Source organism: Chroicocephalus ridibundus, chromosome 6 (genome assembly GCF_963924245.1).
Source record: "Chroicocephalus ridibundus chromosome 6, bChrRid1.1, whole genome shotgun sequence".
NCBI classification, from domain to species: domain Eukaryota; kingdom Metazoa; phylum Chordata; class Aves; order Charadriiformes; family Laridae; genus Chroicocephalus; species Chroicocephalus ridibundus.
Window position 1 is genome coordinate 28,919,417 of NC_086289.1, and position 25,307 is coordinate 28,944,723.

The window sequence follows — 25,307 nt, forward strand, 5'->3', positions numbered from 1 at the left end:
TTCTCTAATTTAGAAGGTGCTATTTTAATTAGTCATTTATCAAAATTGAAAATATCTGTTTTCCGGATAGTTTTGTCAAATCTGATTTGTGGTAGGTCTCTTGTTAAATACATTTTAATTCTTTCCTTATGTATTTCCATGAAGTCTTATGCTAATTATTTGTTGCAACCAGTGAGCAAGTATTGATCCTCGATTTAAAAAAAAAAAAATAATCAGCATCTTAAATTAATCTTATTTTCAAATTCTTTTCTGAAGGAGACAAAAGGAGGCTGAAATTACAAAGAAATTCCGGGATGCTATGGCTCAAGAAAAAGCCAGAATAGTGGCAGAAAAATGGAAAATAGAAATAGAAGATCGGAAAGCTGCCAAATTGGAGGAGGAAAAAATTCAGGAGGAACTGAAGGTTTGCATAGAATGATTTAGCTTTTTAAATAGTGTTTTTATATAGATTCAAAGTTCTTGTCACCTTCAGTGCATGTTTATTAATAAGCTTTAAAACCCAGAATTGTAATTTTTTGTCCTGGAATATACAAATAGCTACATGGTGTTCACCAGAACAGCTGGGTGAGTGATGTGAAAGAATTACATATCTCATTCAAAAGTGTCAGGACAATCAAACTGGTTATTCAGCTCACACATTTACAGAATTGTTCAGTCAGCTGTGCTGAGTGAATCATACTGGGGTGAAAAATGTACAATTGTCAAATGTCTCATTTTAAGTTTGCTTGAACATATTTTGTGTATTTCAGAGGAGTTGTTCACATTTTTAACTTGACAATTCTGTCACTACTTTCTTTAAGATAACAAGGGGTGGATCCTTCTCCTACTCAACATATAGGAAAAGTCCAGTTGGCTTTGCTGGGAGAAGTTAATTTGCCTGATTTTTATTAACTTCGTCATGTATTTTCTATGAGGTCACTTATAATATTTTAATGCTTGCTTGCAAGAATATTTTTTCACATTTTTTTGTTGAAAATAACAATTTGAAAACTAAACAGGAAAAGAAGACCTCTGTCTACCTTTCTCATATTACTTTATAAAGTTAAAAACTTGTTTAAAAATGAGAAAACAAAATGTAATTGATTTAGTGTGCAGGAAAGTTATCACAGTCTTCTGAGTCTGGGGTGTGCACTCTGGGGCTGCACAAGATTGGTGAGGCTGGGCTTCCATGGAGAAAGCCTGTAGCAAAGTATGACTTCTAGGAGATCTACATCCAGTAACGTCTGTCTGTGCGCCTCTCCCCTGCTGACAGCTTGCTATGTCATTTCCCCCCATCCTGGGACGGTGATTAAAGGTGTAGAAAGTGGAGATAGACTCCCGCCTTGTCCCTCTGTGATGGGAGGAATGCTGAAAACCTCAGTGTTAAATTTATGCAGTTTGATTACAAGCTGGAGTCAGCAAGTTACTTGTCATTCTCTAAACAGTGGGACTGGGATTTGCGGGTGGTTATGTAGCACAAAGCAAGCGCAGTTCCTGTGGCCTCCTCTGCACAAAGTTGCTGATTTACCTTTGCACAATTAATTTGAATTCATAGGAGAGAACAGGGCCTTTGAAATTTGGTGTCAATGAGTAATGAAACTATACCTTTCAAGTGTATTTGTTAATGTATGAATAATGAGCAGAGCGACTAATTAAACACTGTTTCCTCTGCTTTTCAGAAAGCAAAGCTCTCATGAACAAAGACTGATACAGGCCTGTTCGCTTATACCTCTGTGGTTGATTTACAGTGCACTTGATGGGGTCAGTGTCCACAAGCTCATTATTGTTCTTCTGTTTCAAATAGACTTTTTCAAAAAGCAAAGTGAGCAACTTGTGAGACTCTTAGTGGCAAGCAGTGATCATTTTCTATTAAGGAAAACTAGTCTTTCAGTTGATACAGTTTAAAAGGAATGGCACCAAATTCTGCTCGTTTCCACGTTGATGGAAAGGTAATGTCACAGTGATCTGTGTTCCCACTGTTTCTCGGGAAGTGAGCAGGTATCCTCCATCCAACCGTGTGCTTGCTAGGAGCAAGAATCGCACTGCTGTAAATGGGATGAGTATTTGGTTCAGTTTCTACTTTGAATTTCAAATACTAAGCTTTGGCCAGGATTTCTTTGGCCCTATTCATAAAGTTGCCAATATCTTTATTTTATCAAAGAAACAGAAACCCTTATTTTTCCCTATGGTTTCCTTTAAATCAAGCATTTGAAGAGAATATTTGCAAAAAAAATAAATAAATGGACTAAAATTTTTAAGACAAGACCCAGCAGAAATTAACATTTTGGCTTCAAGAATGAGTTTGGAAAGAAGACATTATGTGGTGGTTATTTTTTAAACACCCTTTTATTGAGTGTGCTCCTGGCATTCGGTGATTAATACAACCTAGTCTAATTACACTTCCAGCCCTGGGTCTTCAGTTAGGTCTGTAGTTTGAGATTTGTCAGGAGGGATGTGGACTAACATAGGGTTCCACCAGCAGAGACCCAAATGCAGGATCGATCCCTGGTACTATTACACCACACCTTTGCTACTCAGAAAAGCAGCTTATCTATTACTTGGTCTTGAAAGAGCAGATCTCATACATAGTGCTGTAGAACTACTTAAAAACGGTAAAGGCATTTCAACGGCAAGTAAATCTCACAACTTAATATGGGGGAGTTGTTAACTTCTGTCCAGTGGCTTATTTAAGCTCACTTGGCTTTCCTTCTCCTTCCCATTTTACCCTTTTTATAACTACTCTTGTGCAGTGGAGGAGGTACATGAAACATTTACAGGCTGAAATAGTGAAAAGGTACCTAGACAGGAAAATAGAAAAGTTATGTTTCTGGCATCTACCTCCAACTACAAAAAGTGAATAGAACTAAGGCATCGAGAAAAAGACAAATTAATGAATCTACTCATGTATGACTGCAATCATTGAAATCATGAGGAAATATACCTTTCATAAATGATTCAGGGTGTGGAATGAGATGCAGATCAGTTCGCAAGCCCACTTTAACAGGTTTAAAATATTTAATGCATTGGTAATCATCCTTCTGTGATGATGGCCAGACTGTGTTTAAAGTGGTCTCCAAACTGGGGTATGAAAAGTTCAGTCTTTGCTAATGCTTCATCCTCATGAAGCGTTTTGACTCGGGAGATTGAAATGCTGTGCTTTTGCTGATGTATTTAATTTCTAACCATATTGTATCACAAACACTCCTTTTTAAAACACTTTTATTCCTCTTGACCTATCATGGGACTTTAGGGCTGTCTGCACTAGATAAATGGTATCTCACATATCAAAGTGAATGATGATCCCTGCTTCCTTTTCCAGCACTATTAGAAAAGTATTGCTTTCCTTGGTGTTTCTTAAGCAGAAATGCCTTTAATTTATGAAGCGAGAATATAAATGTTGACTGCTCTATTTTTGCAGTTTAAGGACAGCTATTCTTTTATGCACCTATTGCAAAGGACAAATAAGAGAGCCAATTACTATCATTAATCTTTTTGCTAATTCACAAAGGCTATGAGATCATAGGCATAATTTCCTATTCTTATCAGTTGCTGTCATTAAGAGTCATGAACAATGTGAGAGCTAGGGCAAATTAAAGGTATGAGTGTCAGCCAGCCAGGGGTGGCTGGTATCCTTCAGCTACATTTAGAAAGAACAGAGAGATATTCTCTCAGCTTCCTCTTCATGTGGTCTACATAAAGCAAGAGAACGTTAGTAGTAAAGTACTATCTGTAGGACAACATCAGATACCCGCCAAATTTAATAATATAAGCACAGTTGACAATAAAGCTAAATTGCTTCTTAAAAATTCCTTGGGAGGTGAAATGTGTGTTAACCAAAAGCTGCATATAAACTTCTATCGGCATTATTTTTCTTCATAAAAAAATATTTAGTGGGAGTTTTAATGGCAGTGGCGCTTAAGGAGAAATAATCCTTATTCTCTTGATAGGCAACAGGACAGTAACAGTGCATTATAATTTCCTTCCACAATTTTTTTTCTTTTTTGGATGCAAGTTGATGACCTTTAATTCCAGTTGGGATTGTGGTCAGTGAAGTGAGCTTTTTTGAAGACATGGATCCAAGAGTTTCTATGTCCTGGCTGTTTCTGTTCTCATCAAAGACAACAGGTTTACAATCAACCTTCAGAGAGGAACAGGATAATTAGTGCTTCAGTTCAGGAAGTCTCTAATAAAGACAACTTATGCGTAATAGAAAGGACACACTTCAGTCCCATTGACTTGGATGGGCTTTCAACACACATCTGAGTGCTTTACTGTGCCCAAAAGTGCTGTGGACCTGATTCTTCAGACAATTGCTGCCACGTGTAGAGTTTAGGAATACAGTAAAATGTCACCATTGCCACTTACAGTACTGTGGGCTCCTTATGATAGAACAGTAAGTGTTCTGTCCTGATCTCAAAAACCCTCTTGTCTCCAAGTAAACATCCAGCGCTTGAGTGGGCTGGTTATGTTTAAGTGCAGATAAGTTGTAAGTTCAGCTCTGTGCTTTGCTGTGCCAAGAAATCATTGAACTCTTTCCCAAGGACAGCATATTTAGAGTCCAGGAATATGACAACAGCTTCTTGATGGGGCTTGACACCCAGTTCATTCTGAAAATGCCTCAGTTGGGTCCATTCAATCACAATTACAATAATTCAGTAATGCTTAGTTTTGTTTTCTCTTGTGCGACCTCAGTTCAGAAATTCTTTTTTTCTATAGAGCTGTCTCTTTAACAGTGAGGCAGCTGTTAGTTTCTCCTGGGAATGTGGTCTTCAGGGTTTTCTATCCTACTTGTGAGGAACTGCGACATTAATTTTAAAGAAAAATCTTTTCCCCAGTGACATCAGTAATGACATCTGCTGGATCACTACTGAAAACTATTGAAGCTCTTATATTTTCCATGGGTAAATGGGAAAATCTGAGCCATTAATAAGGATAGTTTACATATCAGGAATTCAAGCTGTGAAGCGTCCCTAAGATCCAGAGACAAACTCTTAGTAGGTTGTCACTGGATCTATGGCAAGTTACCCAAGCAGAGTCTGCTCCAGCACATGCAGTACATCTCCCAATCAGGAATGGGCCTTAGCTTTGTCTTCTGTCTCATCTAAAAGAGGGTCTTTGTGAACCAGAGAGTGTTTTTACCTCCCTACATGAGCTGTGTGTGAACAGCGTGTCCTGGGGCATATCCGTGATGGAGACATAACTTCTTCTACATAAAGCATGACTCTATTTTGTATATTTGTCACTGTGCAAATACCTGCACCACTTCTGTTCCTTTTGAGACACCGGTAGTAGAGAAGAAAATAATGTCTCTGCAAACACTTTATTTTCTGAGGCAGGTAAGGGAATTTTTTCAGAAAAAGGTTGGTAAGGAGTTGGACGTATTTCTGCTGATACTCGCTCACAGCTCTGTTGGAAACTGTCAGGTGGGTTTGTGGAGAACGCCGGTCTCTGGATTCATCCTGCTGCGTCAGCCTTGCTGACAACAGGCTGTCCTGGAGCCGGGGACCCTGGGGTTTCCACATTCCCTTCTTCACAGCAGGGAGTCCTAAGGGCTCAGGTCTGAAGAGGAGCTGTGCTGTCATCTCTGCGGCAGGCAGCCGGAATGTCTGCCGTGGCGCAGGGGTGATTGCTGAGGGGTCTCAGGAGATTCGGAGCAGCTGTTAGGAGCTGACTAGCTGCAGCTCTCGGGGCTGCCAAGACTCTTCCTGCCAGCCCGAAGCATTGAGGGAATACCGGGCATCCCATGCTTCGGAGGGGGCTGTTGTAACAAATATGTCTTGTAGGTTTTGCTCTGAGCAGGATGGCAGTCATTCAGCTGCCCTGCATTCTATAAAACTCCCCAGAGAGACCCCAGGAGCCATGGCAGCCAGAAACTCAGTTTTCCATTTAAAAAAAAAAAAAAAAAAAAAAAATTGCTGTATTTTGGCTTTTCCTCAGTGCATTTTTAAAAAAATCTTTCTGCGGCAAAAAATAAATGCTGACCTAATCTCCTCTCATCTGCATTGGACTGATACATTGGAAGCTAACCATTGCTAATATTGAATATTATTCAGAGCTGGCTGTAGTAAAGCTAGTGATGCACACAATTACAGTAACAAGTAACAAGTTTGTGGTAAATGCTGAACTGCCAGAGGCTAGATAAGATCATTTAGCATGTTCAAATTCTCCCGTGGAGTTAAAACTGGAGAAGATTACTGCTGCCTATTGAATTGCCAGTGAGATTCGTCGCAGCAGGTTAGTATTTCCTGGCAATTTGCAACCACGTACTGAATTGTCACCTCCTTAACTATACTGGAAGAGCTGACAGGGTAACGGCACACGATACGACCTCTCTCAACTTGTAATCAACAAGATTATTATAGCTCTTCACTCTTAGCTCTGGTGTGCAGAGTTGGGTTCACAGGGAGAAGCAGATAAACTGGTTGCTGTATTCTTCCAGTGGAGTAAATGTGAAAAGTTCAACTGCTGTTCATTTTAAATATAAACACACACATTTTACTCATACTTGACAAATCGATGAGTTTTCTTTCCTGCGTCATACTAACAAGGGTTGTTTCTCCTCGCGCACCTTTAAGGAGTTGCACAATATACTTGCACATGCATTCATGTGCTAATTTGAATAAATAAAATTCAAAATTTTATTTAAAATTTTGCTTCCCTTAAAAAGGAAACTGAGATGAAAAAGTTTTCGGAATTCAGAATCAAGTATCAGCATTTGAGGCTTTTGTTGTTCTTATTATTTCTTCTTTGATGTAAATCTCCTTGTCACTAAAAAAAAAAAAAAGTAGAATTTTCTTAGTAGGCATTACTGCTTTCCATTGAGAACTCAAACTCCACCTGAATTCTGATTTGTTGTTTTTTTGATTTGTTTTTTTTGGACACCTTCATGTTTTTACTACAAATGCTTCAACTGTAGCTATATTAAAAAAACAAAACTTGTGACAAAACTCATGTGTGATTCAGGGATTACCCCTGTGTCTGTCCATCTTCCTGAAAAGATAGCCTAGATATATTGGATATTTTAGGCAGTGAAGCTAAGTAAATAAATATTCTCCTTATAAGAATAAAGAATAGCTGATTGCATACTTTTTCCAAGAAGAGAATAAAGCCATTTACTAGCAACTGATATATAGAATCCTTAATTCTATGGGATATGTAAAAATATAATTTATTTTTTTAATTTATTTTTTTTTATTCTGAAGAAGCTCCTGGGCTTTGAAATCAGTGCTTCCTAAAAGCATTGCCTTTTCAAAAATAATGAACTGCCCACTCAGCTAATCTTTTTAGGACTCGGGAGATAACAATGGGAGGATGAATTTAGAAATAATCAAATATACTAGCATTAAAATATAAAAAATTGATTGAAGAACAAAACCAGGCTTTTCTTTCTCAGAAATAATAAGATCAGCCTAATTTATTGTACATCATGTGTGTTATGGAACTATTATTCTCTACACAGGTACATCACTATTAATACCCAATATTTCATGTCTTTTGATTTGTTGTATTATCAAGAAGCCAGATCCTCTGCTGGTGTAAACTGGGGGAGCTCAGCTATGCTAAATGGTGAAATGTTGTTTTATGTTACCTAGGGAAATGGAAAACTGGTTGCGCCCTTTCAAAGGGTGGAGACTTGCATTTGTTTCATTTTTCCCACTCTGACGATGGCGTTGCTTGTCACTGCTAAATTGCTTACTTCTTTTCAGTCTTTTTGAATTGTCAGTGGACAAAAGCATTTAGAGCCGTGTCAGCTGGCTGACTATTCCAAAGTAAACCAACCCTGTGACGCTCAAGACACCTGTCCTTGTTTATTCACACTTGGATTTACACTGTTATTTCCATATTCATGCAAATATAACATGTCATTCTTCCTTAAACATGCTGTTGTGATCCACGACCAGAACAATCAAAGAGTCCAGACTTCTCCTGCTGCTTCTGGCCCTCACTGAACTTCTAGAGGTTGCAAACAGCAATACTGTTTGCTTTGGAAAGCTGTCTTCTGAAAAGAATTAGAGTTTTCTTCCTTTAATGCCAGATTTCTGGTTAACAACAGATAACTTCTGCAGAGCTAGAGAGAACTGGGGGTGGGGGAAGGAAGAGAGAAAAATAAGCCTTTCCTTCCCTATGGTGGACAAAAGATTTTTTGCTGTTTCCCAGACAGAAATTCCAGATACCTGTTTCACAATTGGGAAAATGTGTATGCATCCCTCTTAGGGGCATTAAACAATAACATTGTTTGGATGTTCATATTACTATATTTGTGCTGCTTTTGGTATTTGTGCCCTAGCAGGTGGTAAGACAGGACAGACAACTTCTGGATGAGTACTTTTCCAATGTATTATAAAACACAAACTATTTACTGTAGGAAAGTGTTAATCAATTATTATAGACTTTTACTAAATTAATGTAACTTTTTGATGGTTCAACCCATTTCAGCCTAAAAAGACAGTGAATTATAACAAACATTTGTATATAGTGTGAATTTTCCTATAAGTAGCATCTTCAAACACTGAACAGGAACAATCTACGTGTAAAAAAATTAGGTATGCAAGTTACTTCTTGCAGGATTATGAGTAACATCATGAAAGCTGTTTTGCATCTCCTGAACCCACAGACTGAGTTTAGGAGAATAATAGAATTCAGGTTTTAGTCCCATTTTTTAAATCTTTCCACTCATATTTGTAGTATTTATTAAAAAAGACCGTGGATTGTTTTGGTCATGCTGTGAATCCTGCTGTGACAAAAGTTTGTTTTCAAACTTAGAAAATATGCCCTTCCACAAAGTTCACAGTGCACAAATATGGTATAATAAAAAGGAAGGTAAATATGTTTGATTCCCCTTTGAGAGCAGGAGCACAATCCCATCTGAACATAATTTTCAGAATTTACATCATACCATGTCTTAAAAAAAAAAGAAATTACCGGTACAATGTCTGTAGCTAAACATTTGGTCAAATATATCAGCTCAGCTGATTGATAGAATGTGTTGGTGCATTTGAGAAAATTGTTTTCTGGTTTAAAGTAATCATGGGGTTTTGTTTGGTTGTTTTTTTCCCCTGTGCTCAATTATTGCTGGTCCCATTGCAGTGAAACATTAAAATCACACTGAAAAGGTGCAAAGTTAGGAAAATGCAAAGATCTGACCTTTAATAAACAAAAGTTATTTAAGGAAGACAGAAGGATCTCCCCCAAACTGCCTAACGTAAAAAGCAGAGTTTCACCAGATTTTATTCAGCTGGCCTCAGTTGCTTCACCCCAGAAATTTAACAGGATTAACATTTTGCAACAACTCACAATCTACTTTGGGCTTTGCTTAGTTATAGTTTAGGTTAGGTAACTAGGTTAGTTACTGAGAGTGATTTTACTCAATGACTTATAACAAAATTCTTCTCCATCAGTTTGTTACCCAAAAGGGTATAGTGTTGGTTCCATTATAAAATTAAATAAACACCTGTTCTTATTCGTAATTCAAATTATTTCAATAATACAAATAACCCTTCGTGAAGTTCAGTTTTGGCGTTTTTTTGGGGGGTCAATTGAAGAATGAATTAAATTTGCTTCTTCGCTACCTAAGGAAATTGGGAAAATTTATTGGAAAACAGATACAGATTCCTATTTCTGCAGTAATCAAGCTCCCGTGTTATTGGTAGCATGCAGAAGGCCAGATGTAGGGGCAATCTTTATCAGATTTCCATCTCCTTTAAGGTCTTCTTGGAAGGGAACTTTTTTGTATGTTACTTTTAGCTACATTTTGCAAAGTGACTAGTGTGTGCTGAAGGATCTGGCTCGTCTTCCAGAATGTAATGATCTTGGTATTTGGAAGACATTATTCTCTGCGTTGGTTATGATGACACATCGTGACAGTTGCTAAACTAAGAACACCAGTAAATCCGTTACTGAATTTTACGGATTCTGTAGATGATGTGTATACTGCTGGAGTGACGTTGATATCTCCAATGGGAATACTGTGGACTTAAAATGAGCACTGTTTATGGATTGCAGGATAGCACAGGCTTTGGTGCCACGTGACAAAACATGTTTTCCATATAGATTCAGGTCTTAGATACCTTTACGTATTCCTTATTGCTGTGATACCCGTGCATCTCCAAACATACCTTCCTCAGAAATTCCTAAGAGGTAGGAAGCTTCTATTAGCCTGTTGTGAAAGGTGAGAAACCCAAAGTTAGAAGAGACAGTGATTTGTCCAAGGTAACGTAGCTACTTTGTGGGAGGAAGCAACTGAAGCAGCGTCCTAACTTTTGGCACATTCTTCCTCTTTAGTCACCTCTGTTTTACTTCATTTTGCCTAGAAAAGAGAAGAAGAGGAAAGACAAAAGGGTGAAGAACAAATAAGGCAGCAGGAAGAAATCCGAGCAAAAGAGTTGTATCTGAGCCTCAAGCAAGCTCAGCAGCATAGTCAACACAGTGACGATGACCAGGAGTGGGAAGAACAGTGTGAGTAAAATTACCTTCACGGGATTAATGCATTTCCAAAAGTAAATAAAGAGAGACTTGTAGAATGCAAAAAGATACTGCCAAAAATCTCTTCTACCTAAAGCAATGCAAAATGCTGTATTATTTTGCAGGAAATTACCAGCTTGACAAATAGAAGTTACTGTGAGTTTACCACATTTCACATTTCTTTCTGAATAAGAACCTGTGTCAATGCCTTATAGAAAATTTTTCGTGTACAGTGACTGAGATCATTAATTTTTGTCTAATGTAATTAATTAACAATTTTGGCTTAGTAATAATAATTCTGGACACAGTTATTTTGACAGCGTGTCCTCAACTGTTTCTGAAGAGGTAAAATCTGTCTTCATCTGTATTTTAATTACTTCCATATGGTGATGGGGTCAAGCTATGATATCAGCACTGAAACTCCATTTCAAAAGATTACAGTAAATAATGTGTAGATTGTTGCCCTGAAAAATATCCTTATGATCATGATCTCACGCTATGGAGGTGCTGTTCCTTTCTAGTCACCCTGAAATTCTTTACTAATATCATCATTGTGATTAATTTAAAAATACATTAGTGAGTTTTAATAGCCTCTAAGGAACAGAAAAAATATGTTACTATATATACGTATACATACTGTAGGTAAGTAAAGGTCCACTTTATGAGTAAATGAGACTTAATAGGTTATTGTGAATGAAATGTATGTCTACTGCATGTGGAGTCTACTGTACAGTTAGCTTTAGAAGTAGGAAATTTGTTTGCGATAAAAATTGTTCATTTTTTTGGGGGGGGAAAGATTATTTTATTTGCCATATCTATACTGATTTGATTACTCTGCAGAAAAAGGAAATGTAACGATTGGAATGTTTTAGCTCATGTGAGGTTGTTATATTAATTATATATAACACAAAGGTTAATCAACTAATACTAAAAGTGGAGTTTTAGGGAGCCGATAGTCAGTATGTGTTGCATGAAATACCTCATGAAGTAGGAAGAAAATATTGCTGTAGTGTTACTTATTTCCTGACAGAAGTAAAAGAAATGTATCAAAATATGCAATGAGTTTATTTTATGGTTTTAGTCATCAGTTCAGGAGTTCTCGAAGACTAATTACTGAAGTCCTATTACCTGGGATTAATGTGATAGTGAATCATTCTGTTCAACATGAATTAAATCTATATGAGATACACTGGTGCAATTTTCCAAGCTCATAGCTGGCTATGCTCATTTTTGATCAATAAAGACTCTGTATATTACACTGTCAATAAAGAGAAGGTAATTATTTCCTAAAGAATTATCTAAATCCAGGTGTAAGTGTTTATTCGGAAAGGAAAACTGTAGTTTTTTGTATTTTGGCTTTTTAAGAGCAGAATGAGTTGGGGGAAAAAATAGCCCTTTAATTTTAATTTTGTACAAAATGAGGCATTGTCAATTAGCCTCAGCTGGCAACGTAGCATAGAGGATGGTGTTATGTACTTTAGCATATCATTGATGGTAAATAAGGAAAGAAAATACAGTTGCAACCACGTTATAAAAAAAATTAAAATCCAGCCTATCCTTACACTGAAATTGTCAATAAAATAAAATACTGTAAACGTTACTAAAACCAGCTATCGTTTTCTTACTGTTGCATTAAAGAGGTAACTGAGGTTTGAAATGATTGTCTCAGTTTTCTCAAGGAATGCTGGTTGTACAGGGACAGATATCAGAAACGCAATAGAGGAATGATGTAAGGAAGCAGAGAGGAAAGGAACAAGCTATGAAAGGTTTTGAACGTGATTTCTGTAATGGCATTCTTGGTTTGTCAAAACACTTTCAACTGGATCCTATGCTGATGGATATAACGTATCCCCAATATTTTTTCTTGTGTAATCTTTGGAGTATTGTTTGTGCTCTGAAGGAGCTCTGTCACCTTCAGCCTGCGTGCCTCAGTACCTATAGACCTGTCTGCTTGTGGTCAAAAGGGCGACCAACTGCAGCTCGCGTCATTTCAAGCTCTGGAGCCTGGGCATCAATAATAGTGCTGCCGTGGCAAAATAAAAGCTCAGCACCTTCTCGCTGGCGGCACCACAGCTGGGTTCTGCAGCCTGCTATAAATTCTGTGCTGCCAGAGTTTATGCTGTTATCAGTAATTGATTTAGCATTAAACTAACTGCAGACTAATGACTAGAGTGTATCACATCCTTGTTTATCCTCTTATGCTTATCTCAGTGTCTCAATTTATCCCAGTTGGTTTGAGGGCTTAGAACCTTCCATTAGCAAATGGGCGTGACAACTTAAGATATGAAGATGCAGTGTTTAGTGCCTTATCTGAAACCAGTTCCTGGCTGGTTTAGACTATGCCGTCAGATGTTGCATTGAGCTTCCTGAGGAATGTTAACATATTCGGTTTTCTTAACTTTGCTGCAGAAGCCAGAACCTCCAGCAGACAGGCAATAACAAATATTTGGAAGTGGGAACATCTGAAATTGCTATGCAATGAACTAGTACCTCAGGTTCACCAGATTTTTTCACTTTTGATTTCAGTTTCAGACATTATTTTTTTTTTTCCTTTTTAATGATAATCCTTTCCTTTTGTCTTCAGATATTCCTTTGGGGCACTGAGAGGAAATTTAGTCAAGTTAGGCAAAGCTATCCACTTGTCAACTTTTCTAAGCGATAAATAAATGCATGAATGCATAAGAGAATTACAGGCAGATGTAATATTAACATCTTTTGTCTCTACACACCTGCAATGGAAACCGTATTGCTCATTAGGAACAAGGCCAGGCTCCTTTGTGCCTTACCTCCTTGAAGTCAGCCCTTCATAGACACCAGTGCTGGGGGGTCAGTACTGAAGAGGAACAGCAGCGCTAGAGCAGCTATTGTGGAGAGCAAATGTAGCAATGATATTGATGACACTACTAATTTATTTAGTAGATGGAATTTAGAATGTGATGAGGATTCATCTCCCCTCATCACATTATCCCTCAGCTGTTTATTGCCAAGGCAATAACCAAAGTGTTGCTAATATTAGTTCCTGTTGTTCGGTTCAGTTTGCTTCTGCTGTTTGCCTGATTGTGCCAAACAACAATGAAAGCCCATAGAACCGCTGTGTTAATTGAAATACATAATTTTAGTGCTTTTTAATATACTAAATAACAAACGTAGAATAGCTTGAGAAATCAGCACTAAAAGGAAAAAAAGATGTTGTAAGAGCAATTACACACTTTGATTTCATATAGTGGATATATGTTGGAGTTTTTTAGAGGGCATTTGTGAGTTAATACATGGAGCAAGTATATTGGTTGGCAAATGAGAAGATGAATAGTGGAAAAGACTGAAAGCATCCACTGTTCAAAGCTCTTACTCTTTGAAACTGAGGAGTGAAAACTAAGGCCAAGCTTAGATAGAGGAGTGTATATATTCTGATTAGTTTTAAACCCTTCTACGGGCTGTTCCATTTTCTAGAGTATTCAATAACCAATGCCCTATATCACAGTCTCTAAGTGTGACCTCCCTCTGTGAGAGTCGAGAAGGAATCTGCAAAACATAATATGAAAAAATATGAAATAAATATTCATCTGATTGAATATTGCAAAAGGCATTCTGTTAGTACACTTGCAATCCTCTGCAAACTCTATCAAGCTACAAAGTGCTCAGGTACCATCTGACCAGCTGTACTCATCTCCAGACAAAAATTATTTCAGTAAAAATGTAAATAAAGTTGAGTAACTTCATCTATTCTTAGGCCTTCCCCTAAGCATCCAGTTTTGGTCTCTGTTGGAAGTAGGATACCAGGCTGACTCATTGTAGCTTCTTTTATATTGTTATATTTTTATGTTCCTCTACAAACTATGTCTATGCTGAATTTTAAAGTGAGTAGTCCCCAGTTCAGCTATGCATTAACTAAGCAAGTGCTTAACCTTAAGTATGTGCTCACTGAACTTCAATAGGTCTCAGAGTGCATTGTTGAATAGGGATGGGATTATTCACAGGCTTTCAGATAAGAAGATTGCTGAACTGGAGCCATATTGCAGAGTATTTGCGGGAAGTTATTTTCCAATTAGGAAATGGAAAAACACTGAGTGATTTGTATGTGCACTCAGAAAATTTGAAGATTGAATTTTATCTATTAAGTAGTCATTTTGAATTGCTCATGAACAAGCTTCCAAGAATTATTAACAAGGGTAAAGCTGAAACAAAATAATTTAAAAATGAGGATGCATATTCATGGCACATGTGTTCGGGTTTTTTTCTGCTTTCACATAGCTCTGACTGTAACTCACAGGTCTTCAAAAGCACAAAATAAATTATACAAAAGGAAGAGTTCCTAGTCTTTCACAAATTATGTGGTCACTTTCAGCTGCAGTGCAGCATGAGTTAATCCTCATCTGTATCAAAAGATATTATTGGTATTAGAACTTTGCCAGGACTGCTAATATGGATTTCCCAAACCTCAATGAAAATATAAAAAGCAATCTTGCATTTTAGGTTAGCATAGAGGAATAACAGGTTCTCGTAAACTGTTCAAGGTAAATTGAACAGTAAATTGAGACCTATAGGATCGTAAGAGTTATTGAGTACACAAGCTTTGTGCTTTCTTCTCTGTTGTTAGAGTACATTCACACTGCAGATCATGTAGACATGTCCAAGCTGTCTTTAAACTATATGTTTCTAGTAATGATAACCATATGATCATGACAGCACAGACCTCAGTCTGTGTCTTACCAGTTTTCCAGGAGGGTTTGGTAACCCATTTCTGGCCTGCTCTACTGTAGCTACAATCATATTGGTACCTAACTGGTATAAACAGCTCAGGCATTTCTACACAAGGTACAGCGCTATCGGGGCAGAAGTGTGCTTAATTTTATGAGCGCTGGAGGAGGATGTACCTCTTGTTGGTATCACCAACACATGAAGAGAAAACTAGTAGTGGAGATGGACTCGTGGGACCTGGCTGGACGGTGGATTTCCTGTGAGCTTGATAAATCAATCAAATTCCTCATTTTCCAGACTTGTCAGTCCTGACATTATTCCATAATATAAAAGGAAGATGAAAAAAATGCAGATTATTATTTGTAGTAATTCCTGGTGTTAAATATATGGACCTATGGTGATGATTCGTAGATTTTAAGGACGGGAGACATCATTCAAATATCTAATCTCCCTACGGAAAATACTGACTATTGAATGTAATGCTTTGCACAGGGGTCACGCCAGAAGTACATTTACTGTAAAAGGGCACCAGTCAAGAAAAGGAATCTGTTCCCACTTAAGATAGTACTAGAAGTCCTGACTACTTTTGCTTTCTTTTTGTGTGAAAGGCTATGATGTGTCCTGAAATACAGCAAGTAATGCAGAATTTATGGCTTCTTCGGTCTAAGAATATGTGGGCTAGACTTGATCCAGATATCAAGTTCTTATTTCTAGTGAGACGGTTCAGAGTCAAAGAGAGAAATATGAATATTCACTAAATTCTATTATAAGAAAAACCTGCTACAGAAATACGTCCAGATTTACCTTCAGACTTTGAGGGGTTTTCTGAAGATATATGTATTTGTGAGAGGTGTTGGTATGGGAGGATGATTCATGTGACATGCATTATCTTGTCTGGAGTGTAGTGGAAAACTTTTTTGTAGATTTCTGACTGCAATGTCCAGATGAATCTTTATCCACAATACTGTTTCCAGTCACCAAAACCAGTTATTGATGTCAGTGACTTCGATTATTTACCCAACACAAAGTCCCTTGACCAGTCAGAGAGTTTTAAAAGAAATTTGGGATAACATAGCAACGCAGCTCCACAGTAGGAGCTAGGAGCTGTACTAGACAGCTCCTACAGAAAGAGGAATGTGAGGAAAAAGAGAAAGGTTTCTGGGAAATAACTATAAGGAATGGGATAGGGAGAAAATCGGGACTCCAGTAATGAAAAAAAAAGGATTAGGAGGTACTACATGTCCCTGTGGTCAATGATACAATTCTTCAGATAAAATTTCTTCAATAAAAATTCTTCATAACATGAAAGAGATGCCTATATGTGTGTGTATATATAAAAAAATCTATAGGCATGCATTTAAATGTCTATGGCATGCAGCCCTCCCTATCCCGACATATATACAGACGCATATATGGGTATATAAATACATGTAAACACTTATACATATACATGTATGGATAGGGAAAGCTTCATGTCATACATACCTTCAAAAAGTTTTCTGAATGTCGATATTTGACAGTTGCAAACTATGCTACCTCTCCCCATTGTTTTGTGATAAGAAACATTAAAATTTGATACCGTATGGGAAAATGTAGTCCAGGTCCAAGTTTATTAGCTAGCAAAAATACAGTAGGAATGTCGGTTGAAAAGAGTATCTATTGCTGAGAAAAGTGGGGCATGAAGATACCTTGCCTTTTTCATTACCCGGCAGCCTGTACATCAGTAGAAAAGAATCCCAGAAAGCTCCAGGCAGTCTGCCCTCGATCTGTATACTGTGATTGTGACAAACAATGACTGGTTTCTAAATGCCTTACCAAGCTGCATTGCACTCATCTTCCTTGCTGTCTCTGATGGTGTTGCAAACACAACGTCCACGTTTAAAGCAGCCATTACTGAGTGGCTTTACAAAGGATAAATCACAGAAACTTTGTGACTAATATACTTGAGCCATTGAAAAAGCATATTTACATGACGTTATCTACCCTTAAAAATAATGACTTGTAAGATAAATAGTGAAACCCGTTACTCATGTTTTCTATGCTGTACAGTTGTTTGTTACTGTGTTTAGCTAAAACTACAGGGTATGTAGTTAAGTGAAACAGAAATCCTGCTAGTTGTATATATATGAAGTATCTATGACTCATTTATTATGCTATCTTGATGAGCATTTAGTTCTGTATACTTTTCTACCTATAACAATTTGATATAATTCTAAGCTTGAAAGTCTTTTCTCTTTCCCTCATTTGCCTAGAGGGTTTTATTTCATTTCATTTTGCTTTGAGCGCTTTTATTTCTTGATTCCATTAAACCTCTCCATAATTTGGACAAATCCATTTATACTTCTGCTTGCTTTAAATCAGGAGTGTAAACCAGAGGCGTGCAAACAGCCTAATGAAATGCAGCTGTCTGGTATTATATCATGCATTCCGAGTCACGGGTACAATCGAAGTAGAGTAAGAAATAGTGTGCGCGCTTTATGAATTGGGTTTGGTCTAAGCCAGGATAGTCATGGGAGGGTTGGTAATTGCTACTGGAGGCAATAGCTTGCTTCTTTAATATTTGCTTCACTGGATGTTAAAGTTTATTTTGTACTGGAATAATTTCCCTGCCTGAAGTTATTTGTGTCTCCACAAAAATCATCAAAATGGGGCTTGAGGCACCAGAATACAGCTGATAGATGACGAATATTTGCAGTACAATTCTTCTTGCTGCATTTAAGTTACACCGTTTTGAACACGGGACTGTTCGTACATTAGTTCTAAAATGAAGAAGCTTTAGAGAAAGATGCCTGACCTGCAATGGCCAGAGCAGGAGTCTCATTTCAGCTTATGGAAATATGTAACTCCCTGGTCAGTGCCATTGATGGGTGTGTCTTAAATCTTCCAGTACAGATTCTGGTTCTTTATATGCAATTTTGAAGACTCGAGTGTGAGACAACGCCATCCGTAGCATCAGCATGCCCTTTAAAATAGCTATTAATTTCTCCATTGTTACTGAAACCATTTTTTAGACTGCAGTTTTTGAGGTGGAGACTTCTGTGACTTTAAGTACCGTAATAAAGATAGCATCTGCCTTTCAGAAAGAAAGCAACATTAACAACAAAAAGTGCAACCAACCTGTTAGTTTTTATAACTGTAAATTTTGGGATTATCTCCTGCAATGCTAGTTATGTGCATAGTTGCAAAGAATTCTGTTAAACACAGACTTAATTTTAAGCAGTAGTTAACATTCTTTCTTGAAACATAAAACTTGGTGCACTGCCAGTGGAAAAGATGTCCCGAAGCAGGATTTCTCTTATTACAGCCAAAGCAAGTGTCAGATGTAAGCGCAGTATGTAGAGGCTCGGTTATTGCCAGTAGTGATCAGACCATTGATAGCTCAAGCCTGGCATGCTTCTTCTCGTGGTGCCCTGTATTTGAAGCATCAGGGAAGTCATCCAGTTAGCCATCTCTTTGATAGTGCATTGTCATTTGAACGTTCTTAAAATCAGGTCATGTAAGGAATAAAGATAGTGAGTTGTTCTATAAGGAAAGGGGTAAATGGCTGTAATTCTAAAGTCTCTCCTCCCCCCCCTTCCCATTCATTCCACTCAGTGCGCCGCTCCAAAGCTGCAGATGAGGAAAGGAGCCACAAGGCACGCAGGGCCCGGGACGAATACCGACGACAATCCTTGCGTGCCATCCAGAAGGGAAGAGTGGCTGGCCTGAGTAATTTGTTCCAGGGTACAAGCCTGAATAACGATCAGGAGATAAAGCTGAACAACAACAGTGCAAGCCCTTTGCTGTCTCTTTCTGCAGCATCCAGGTTGGTTTGTGACTTTGAAATAGTTTTCTATTGAATTGCTCCTTCTCCAGTCCCCACCATTTCAACAAGCTCTTCTTCAGTTGCTGGAAATTCTCAGTCTTGCTCTTTCACTATGACCAGAAAAAGAATATTTAAAGAAAAATGAAAACTGATTGAATACATAATGTAAGCTAAATGCCATTCATTTTTTCAGACAGATTTCTTAGAGTTCATGGAGATAGAGCTAGGTCCTTCCAAAGTCAGTATGAGGTTAGTATGCAAGGCTGTGATGTGGAGAAGAAATCAAATGGAAAAATTCTTAGGCAAGTCTTAAGCCTCAAGTCTAAAACTGCCTGCTGTTTAACAGCTCTTTGAAACATTTTAGAGAGCTGTCATACTCCCAAGTTTCAGGGATTTTAAGGTTTTTTTTCAGGAAAAATCAAGTGTCTTTGGTGTTTATTAATCTGTTTATTAATCATCTGATTTATTTAGGGAGTGCCATGAATCACAGAAGAGGAAAAGAATCCTATTGGGTAGATGGCTGCTAGAAAGTTGACTAGTCACTCTGGTCTTTTCCTGGTTTTATCTTGTGCCATTCATTTGGCTTCATGGGGTGATAAAGGCAATGGGAGCAGTGGCAGGATGGTAGTATAAAATGCTAAAAAAAAATTAAAAAAATAATAATCCCAACAAACAATTCTTTACCAGTCGGTGTAGCACCAGAGAGAATCAGTCCCTCGTTGTTCGCAAATGTGTTCTGTTTTGACAAGTTCTTTGCTCTGCTGTGTTGAGAGACAGAAACTCTTCAGTAACAGCAACCAAAGCTCCCAGTTTGAGGAGGAATCAGAATTTTACTGTCAGAGAGATGGGATCTTTAAAGTTACCATCAAATCAACCTGCCAAAGTAATTCTCATTGTTTTCCCAACTACTTAAAGTTGTCTTCAAATTGAAGTAGTAAAAACACTAGAAAAAGTGGCAGATTTTGGTCCATAACTTTCACCTGAAGTTGTGAGCTTCTGAGGTGACTTTTTTTACTATAGAATTTGGCAGTGCTAGATGTGATTCTTTTCAAAACAGGCCTGAAAAAGGGCTGAAAAATATTCTGATCATTTTCCAGCTTATGTTTAATACTATTTATCTGTTTCTAAGCTATGCCTATACTTAAAAAAAAGGCAGTATTTATTTTTCTTATCTCTTAATGCTCCTCTTTGTCAGTGTCCGTGACTTGATTGTGAAGGTATCAAGAAAAATAAAAGTTGCTTTCAACATGTGCTTTAACAGTGAATATACATAAATGTATATAATTCAACTTTTCACACCTAACAGTGGCACGGCGAAGCAGGAGATGTTCAGTATGGTGTTATTTACCACTAGTGTGAGACAGTTCTTTTGCCTCAAGGGAATGTGGGTTCAGTGTTATGTCTCTAAGTGTTTCAGCATGAAGCATAGCTCCTGTAGTTTTTACCTTGCCTTGCCTTTTCTTCTAAAAGTTGCATGAAAATAGTGTTCTTTTATTTTTACTTGAGATCTCTCTTCCTTGTAATTTCTATTTAGTTTAGAATGCTTCCATTCAATTTTTCCCCTACTGTCTTTCTTATTTTGCTGAGTGTTCTCTTCCCAATGAAACTCTCTGACCTGCGTAGTCGCTTTTATCCTTTTGCCTACTGTGGGTTTTTTACTTTTACTTTTCTAGTTGTATTTCTTTCTTCCTGCCCCTACTGGACAAGCTCAACCACAGTAGCTGTAAAGAAACTGTAAATTTGAGATTTGGTCCCGGGCAGAAAAAATTACTGATTTGACAGTTTTTTTCAAAACTAAACTGAATTAGAGAGAAATGAGTTAAGAAATGAGAATGGATGTAGAGCCCTGGAATTCAAAAGGTTTCTTGTTACTTTATAGGAAATATGCAAAACCAGAAATAAGCAACACATGTAGTTTGTTTTTTTAAATGTATGTCTGTAATTGAATTCTCACTTTCTCCCCCCACTCATGATTGTGTCTTCAAATTTTATGATGAATATCGGTCAGATCTACTCACACATGTTTATGTGATTGAGCTATAACTATTACATTCACTGCAGGCTTCATCACTTGATATCAACAGAATCAGTCACTAGTTTTAGTAAAAGTAAGACAAGCTGAAAGGAGGACTCAGTTGCATATCATCAAGCTTTTATTCCTTTCTAAAGAGCACCTTGCTGCCATGAATTGCAGAACCTTGATTGGTTTTGAGGGGTTTTGGTTATCTTGCGAATCAGTTTAACGCTGTTTGGTGACTTCTGAGCTGACGTTCTAATTTTAGTAATATTTCTTCATTACATTGTCTAGAAATATACATTAAGTGGCAGCTCCATGGCAGGTGGAGTAGGAAAGCTAGACGTACGTAGCCAGCTACTGTACTGGGCACTTCGAAGTGTATGTCTCACCAAATGCAAGTGAAATTCCAGGACAAGTAGACATACCCACACTAGCCTTCAGCCTACTTATCTGCAGAGCAGTGATGAAGATTTGGTAATTTGTGCTAACAGTTTGAGCACCCAGAAACCCACTGGATTTCAAACTATACAGAAACCCATTGTAAAACCTCCCTTCCACTACTGTTATCAGGGTAGATGAGATTGCATGCTTCATTGGAATGCAGTCATGCTTTCATTTGACACAATCTACCTTAGTCCTCATGTGGGGTAGCTAGATGGATGCTCCACATATTTTTCCTGATTTGCCTCCTACTGGTTAAAATAATCTAAAATACATAGAAAGTAGTAGAAACAGTAAAGGGAGGCTGGCAAGTAGAGAATGCAAAGGGAACATAAGAGTTTAAACAAAATGTTCCCTCTCTCATGCTCAGTGGTTTGGATACACAACCTATTATACCTGATTCTGATTTAGAATTTCTTGCCAGTGAAAAGGAGTATACTCTAAGCAAAAAAAATAAACTTTGCTTGTAAATATGTACATTGGAATAAAAATGTGGTGGAAAAGGAAAGCTGACTGAAACGTCCATTGCATCTTTTGTAGTAAATTGTTTTCCAATTTAAGTTCTATGCTTAAGAAAATGTTTAAGGTTTCATTGCAAATGTAAAATAAAAACTCAAAATAATTTTAACAAATTTTAAAAAAGTTAAGATTGTTCAGTGAGCTATACTGAACAGCAGTTATACTGAACATTTTGTAGCTCTATTTTTGTAAATATATAAAAAAGAGATTAATATTTATATTGTCCCCTGCTTTCATACACTGCTAATTCCCTGAATTACTCTTTTCTGTAATTACTTGCCTTTCAATGCAGTAACATCTGGGAGCGTCCTTCTAGACCCTTTTCTCGAGATGTCATCATTCGCTGGTTCAAAGAAGAGCAGATCCCTCGACGCGCTGGCTTTGAGAGGAGCACCAACAGGATTGCTCAGTGGTTTCATGGTAATAACGCTGATCCTTCATTTCTTATATAATAGACCTGTAAGCTTACGCTCAGGAAATAAATCTTGCCAGCTTTCATCATAAAAAGGAACGTCTAATGACATTGTGAAACTTAGTGCCTGTTAAAAGAAGATTTTTGCATCATTCCTATTATTAGCATATCATTTTCCTGTTTTCTTTTTTCTGATTAAATGGACTAATTTGTGACTCATATCACCAAAGTTTTTTTCAGAAATATTTTGGCCAAAATATACTTGCTGCAAAATAGCAAACCAAGCAGGAGGAATGAGACTAAGACAGGGTGAGGAGAGGCCCCCAAAGTAAACTGTAAATACCATAGTAGTATGGTATGTGGATGACTGACATTCAAGTTTTTGCTTTACCTGATTTGCAAGAAGGACTTGAGCTCGCGTCTGTTTAATCCCTGTTGTACTTTCTAAACCCAGGTAGCATTTTTCTCGCTTGCTGTTGCGAACAGAAATTATTGAAAGATCTCGATTTTTCTCAGAAAGACTCGGGAGTGTATGATTTTAGGCAGTTTTCATGAAATGGGGAAAACCGATTCCTGTTCAGATCCATAATTTGCTGTCATACCTGCTGGAGTTCCTGGCATCTCTGAGGCTTTTGTTCTGTGTAGCGTTTGCTATGCGGCTGAATCTTTGATATCAAATTCAAAGGTAAGACTTCTTATTTTCGTAGGTATTAGCAATGATCTTTATATGTTATAGTTAAACGTGAAAAAAAAAAAAGAATTCTGGCTTAATATCTGACATAATTGATGGATGGGAAAACCTTTTAATGTGCATCTCGATATTTTTTCATTGCTGCTTTGGGTGAATTCGATATTTCTTTCTTCAAAGCACAAAGCTGACCCTGATCCTCTTTTCGTGATTCTCTGAGCATAAGATGAAGGTGTGTGGGCGGTCAAAAATGAAGCAGGCAAGGGAGATTTCTGAACATGTTTAGTGTTTCATATATTTCAGATTTCTTTTTATGATATACAAATCCTTATGTGTTAGAAGACATCAGCAAGCTGCTATTTTCATTGGCTTAATTAGTCAGGCACTGAAGTCAGCCGTGAATAGCTTGTAAATGCTACACACTTCCATTTCTTATGAACAATGATGCAGACAGGGTTTTTGTTTTCCTACAAAAGACATTTGGTGTGGTTTCTTTCTGAGAGTCAAACTGATTAAAATTTCATCTGTGGACATTTTTCAAAAGTATTTTCAACCATGATCTTTCTGTGTGGTCCAATGGTAAATGTTTTCCCTGCTTGTGGGAAATTCACATCCATATAAATTGACATGAACAATTATGAACATAATTCACCCCTGAAGTTAAGAAGGCATCTGGGCTTGAGCTAACACCTGTGCTGTCTTTCTACTACCTTCAGTGGCTTTTGGATTAGCCTGTTAATCACTGCAAGAATTGAGAATTCATGATCTTTCCTAAGTTTCTCAGATCATGCAGTTTGTATCTTAAGAAACTGTGACTATCCAATGACATTTATAAAAATGAGCAAAGTACCTCGTTTGTCCTCCTCCCACTCAAGGAGCGTGGCAAAGGTCATTAAGACAGATTCCCAGCACAAAGCTCAGTGGTTTTCTTTGCAGAGATCCACATGAATGCTGCTTTGGTACCTATTCGCTGGGTTAGCTGTTTTAGCTTCTGCAGCTCTGGTCAGATTCATCCTAATCCTTAGTGAACAATTGACCTGCCTTGTAACTCTGCTGGCTTGGTGGAAGCTAAACATCAGGTTGTTACAGACGCAGTACTCCATGCTTTGTAGCATTATGTAGTGTTTATGTTGCATTTTGTAATGTAGACAAACTTGGAGGAGAAAGAAACAAACAAAAACCCCAGAGCAAAATATTAGAAAGTATTGACATACTTTAACTTTTTTTTTTTTCCCCCCCAGGAAAAAAAACCCTCTTTATTGTATTGGTCTCCAATTTGGAGGCCGGGAGAGGAAGGCAACCAAAAACCTTTTGATCCAGCCAAAAATCTTTTTTCTTTTCTTTATTTACTTCTTATTAAAATAAAGATTGTGACTCCAATTGTATAGGCCTATTTAGGATTTTCTGTGTGCTGTCATTTTGTATTGTATTCAGGGAACCAGGACACAGATATATGGTTTTTTGTGTATGAACAAAAATACAGCAGAATGTATCTGACTTGTATAAGAAATTGGCAATACAAATGAAAGCCATTCTGCAAAGCCCAGAATTATGGCTAACCACTTGAGCCAACGGGGCAATAATATCATCATCATTTGGACAGGTGGATGTTTCTGTGGAAAGAACTGCTGCCCAGTACTTAATGTTGTCTAGTATAAAGATGACAGGTTCTCAAAACCTCAAGTATCTCTCAAAACAGGTACATTCAGGTCCTTCACATCCTTGAGCAACTTCTGTATTTTCTCATATACCAGTTTTGGACCATAAAATGGGAGAAAAAGATTCCGTCTCACATTAAGGGCTTTCTGAATGCAGTGCACGAAGAGATCTATTACAGCAGTACTGAAAAACTACATATTAGTTTGTTACACAATTACATGTCAATAGACTTCTGCTTACCTGCTTTGACTGTCAGGTTGTTCAGCTTTTTAGATAAAGTTAAGCGTTACCTGATTCACTGTCTTCAAATTCTACTATGGACTATGATATTTTCTAATTACACAGAGATGATGGTTTGAGACAGATGTGTTTGGCTAAAATAACGAAGTCCAAATGATAATGCAAAAATGTCTTTACCCTCATTTATTTGACGTGTTTCCCACATTAAGTTATCAAACCGATCCGAATTCTGTTTTAAAATATATGTTGTCTAGGGCGTTTTCATGGTAAGTGAAACAGGGTAACATATGGCATACTTAATGTACCTGAAGTTTTCCTTTTGTCTTCATTTGAAGAATTGCTACAAAATGTTTCATTTGAAGTACGGTCATAAAATCTGTAGTAAAGT

General features: G+C 37.4%; 1 protein-coding gene across 2 annotated transcripts in view; it reads left to right on the forward strand.

Moving 5' to 3' along the window:
- SH2D4B (SH2 domain containing 4B) overlaps nucleotides 1-25,307 on the forward strand; it is a 66,974-nt gene that overhangs the window by 14,181 nt on the left and 27,486 nt on the right. Inside the window, exons 3-6 of one of the 2 annotated variants that reach the window (XM_063338974.1) lie at nucleotides 256-403; nucleotides 10,290-10,434; nucleotides 18,733-18,943; nucleotides 22,213-22,340. In XM_063338974.1, the coding sequence (XP_063195044.1) occupies nucleotides 256-403; nucleotides 10,290-10,434; nucleotides 18,733-18,943; nucleotides 22,213-22,340 (632 nt within the window). Of the gene's footprint in view, nucleotides 1-255; nucleotides 404-10,289; nucleotides 10,435-18,732; nucleotides 18,944-22,190; nucleotides 22,341-25,307 lie in introns of both variants that reach the window. The other variant, XM_063338973.1, reaches the window with a different exon arrangement.